The sequence below is a fragment of the Balaenoptera musculus genome, chromosome 20 (assembly GCF_009873245.2).
Source record: "Balaenoptera musculus isolate JJ_BM4_2016_0621 chromosome 20, mBalMus1.pri.v3, whole genome shotgun sequence".
NCBI lineage: Eukaryota > Metazoa > Chordata > Mammalia > Artiodactyla > Balaenopteridae > Balaenoptera > Balaenoptera musculus.
Window position 1 is genome coordinate 21,715,354 of NC_045804.1, and position 2,867 is coordinate 21,718,220.

At 56.3% G+C, this 2,867-nt stretch overlaps 1 protein-coding gene across 2 annotated transcripts; it reads left to right on the forward strand.

The window, feature by feature from the left end:
* The first annotated feature begins 509 nt into the window (after positions 1–509).
* On the forward strand, positions 510–2,463 carry ARL4D (ADP ribosylation factor like GTPase 4D). 2 transcript variants are annotated; one of them, XM_036838414.1, is made up of 3 exons: positions 523–601; positions 838–930; positions 1,174–2,463. In XM_036838414.1, exon 3 carries the CDS (start codon positions 1,269–1,271, stop codon positions 1,869–1,871), a length of 603 nt encoding a protein of 200 aa, XP_036694309.1. In that variant the 5' UTR covers positions 523–601; positions 838–930; positions 1,174–1,268; the 3' UTR covers positions 1,872–2,463. The 2 variants fall into 2 exon arrangements, with proteins under 2 accessions (XP_036694308.1, XP_036694309.1); XM_036838413.1 differs by lacking the exon at positions 838–930 and having other exon boundaries at positions 510–601.
* The last annotated feature ends 404 nt before the right edge of the window (positions 2,464–2,867 follow it).

Here is a 2,867-nt window from a genome sequence, read left to right on the forward strand (position 1 = left end):
CAGACGACACCAGTCCCTACCTCACGGGCTGTTACGAAGATCAATAGGGGTAATGGCTTTAGGCTGTTTTACGGGGTTCCATGTTCACACAGGTTAAAACATTGAATTAGGAAGGATAAAGGAGGAAGACTTGTCAGCATCTCTCGAGTGGACCCGGCGAAGGGAGCGTATACGTGGGGTGGATATCTCTGCCTGGGTGAGGGGGATGTGGTGGTATTGAGAGTATTACGCTCTTCACCTCTCCTCCCTGGTCAAACGCTGCCACGCGTGTTCCTTTTGCCCCTCCCACCTTCCATCCCGGATTTATCCCGAGTTTAATTCCAAATATTAGATTATGGTAGAAAATATCAAATAAAACGGTCACCAATTGATCAGACATCCATCACAGTGTGGCCCGGGTTCCAGTCCGCTGATCTCCACGCCCCGCCCCGCCCCGCCTCGCTGCCGCAGGGCCGCTGATTGGCCCGCGCCACGTGACGTCACACGCGGGTTTTAAGGCAGAGTGCCCCGGGCCGCCCCGCAGTGCCAGCGGGCTGGAGGCCGGCGAGGAGCCTCGCGGGGCTGGCCCGGAGGGGAGCGGGGAGAGCGCGGCTGTCGGAAGGTAAAGGGGCTGTTCAGGCCAAGCCGAGGCGATCCGGGTGCGGGGCCTGGGGAGCTGGAGTCGGCGATCGCAGGAAGGCGGGCAGTGGAGTGTCGCGGGGCAGTGGGGAGGGGGTCTCTGTGTAAGAAGGGGTGTGTCAACCGCCTAGGGATGTGGAAGGCGGGTGGGAGTGGGCCGCACTCTCTGGTCTCAGCGCCCGTACCCTGATTCTTAATTTGGGCCCTCTGCCCCCCCAGGTGCACGTTTCCCCGAGGATTCTCTCCTGGGGAACGGGTCACGGTGCCTGCTACCTCGCCACAAGCGCGGAAGCTGACTGTCTGGCGATCGAGGTCTCTCCCCCCAACCTCAGTGTCCCGGGACCTGGGGGTTTCTCTAGGTCTCATCGCCCTTGTCAGGGCCCGCAGGGAGGGGGGAGAGCCTCTGTTATACCTGCAGCTGCTTTAAAAAAAAAAAAAAAAAAAAGGAATTAAAAAAATGAGCAGCTGATTTAGGAAATGATCAAGAAGTTGCAAATTTCATGTTTATTATTAAACATCTCCTCCTCTTTTCTCCCATGACCTTTCCCTGTTCAGATAACCCAGCTGTGGTCTCCAGAGGCTGCAGTTTCAAGGCCTCCTCCCTGCCTCTCCTGTGAGCCCCAGGACCTGCACCTTAGCCAGAGTTCATCATGGGGAACCACCTGACAGAGATGGCGCCCACCGCCTCCTTCTTGCCTCACTTCCAGGCCCTGCACGTTGTGGTCATTGGGCTGGACTCGGCTGGAAAGACCTCCCTTCTTTACCGCCTCAAGTTCAAAGAGTTTGTCCAGAGCGTCCCCACCAAAGGGTTCAACACCGAGAAGATCCGGGTGCCCCTGGGGGGGTCCCGTGGCATCACCTTCCAAGTGTGGGACGTGGGGGGGCAGGAGAAGCTTCGACCACTGTGGCGCTCCTACACACGCCGGACAGACGGGCTGGTGTTTGTGGTGGATGCTGCTGAGGCTGAGCGGCTGGAGGAGGCCAAGGTGGAGCTACACCGGATCAGCCGGGCCTCGGACAACCAGGGCGTGCCTGTCCTGGTGCTGGCCAACAAGCAGGATCAGCCTGGGGCACTGAGCGCAGCCGAGGTGGAGAAGAGGCTGGCAGTCCGCGAGCTGGCTGCGGCCCCACTCACCCACGTGCAGGGCTGCAGTGCTGTGGACGGGCTGGGCCTGCAGCCAGGCCTGGAGCGCCTGTATGAGATGATCCTCAAGAGAAAGAAGGCTGCCCGGACAGGCAAGAAGAGACGGTGACCTGAGGCTGCCCCCTCCTCACCAGTAGGGGTCTGCACACTTGGACAGCCAAGTGGAGCCTGTGGCCCCTCACTTAGCCCCAGGGTGCAAGGACCTGTTCACCTCAATGGAGGACCAAGGAGGACACCGGGGGTCCTGTTTTGGGGCAGCACTGGGGTGGGCGATGGGCGATGGGATATCTTCTCACATCTCTCCCTCATCCTCACTTCTGGAGAAGTGGAGGCTGCAGGACTGTGGAGGCTTAAATGTAAACTGACTCTACCTCGACCCTGTTTCCTGTTTTTCTTCTCTGGCTTTTTGATTAGATGTGTTTGGGGGTGAAGGAGAGTTTCTTGGAGGATGCATTTGGAATAAAGGAGAACTAGCTCTTGCCCCTCCCCCCAACTGAGGGGTCTCCCCCCGGTTGCTTTTCTAGGGGTGCCAGTCGTAATAGTCAATATTTTTCTCTTCGTATGAAAGTGCCAAGAACTCCTCCCCACCTTTGTAGACTCACAACCATTTTTATAAGCCACGTGTGTCCTCTGTATTATTATTAACTATTTTTTAGCATTTGCCTATAAGTTATTAAAGACTGATGACGTTGTAGCTCTAACCTTGGTCTGGCATTTTCCTCTCCTTACCTAGCCTCAGGGTTAGTCCAAGATTTCTATATGGGCAGGCAGGGGTGGGGAGGAGGGACTTATCTTGAAGCTGAATTTGCAAAGCAAGCACTTTTCTAAAAAATTAGATTGTGTGTTTATGGGCTGGTGGGGATTATAGAGAGTTGAAATAACCCCATGCTATTGCCTGATCTCTGCCAGGGTTTTTTGGGTCCCTTCTTTCTTCCACTTTCCTCCCCTCCCCTCCTCCTCTGCCTCTGACTTGCCCCCGATCCCAGCTGGTCCTTGCAGATTTAACTTCAAGTTTTGCTGGTGTGAGCTGCTCCTAGGTCCTTGCCCTTGGGGACACCTCTTAGGTCTATGTAGGTAGGTCTGCCCCGTCCGCAACACTCAGGTG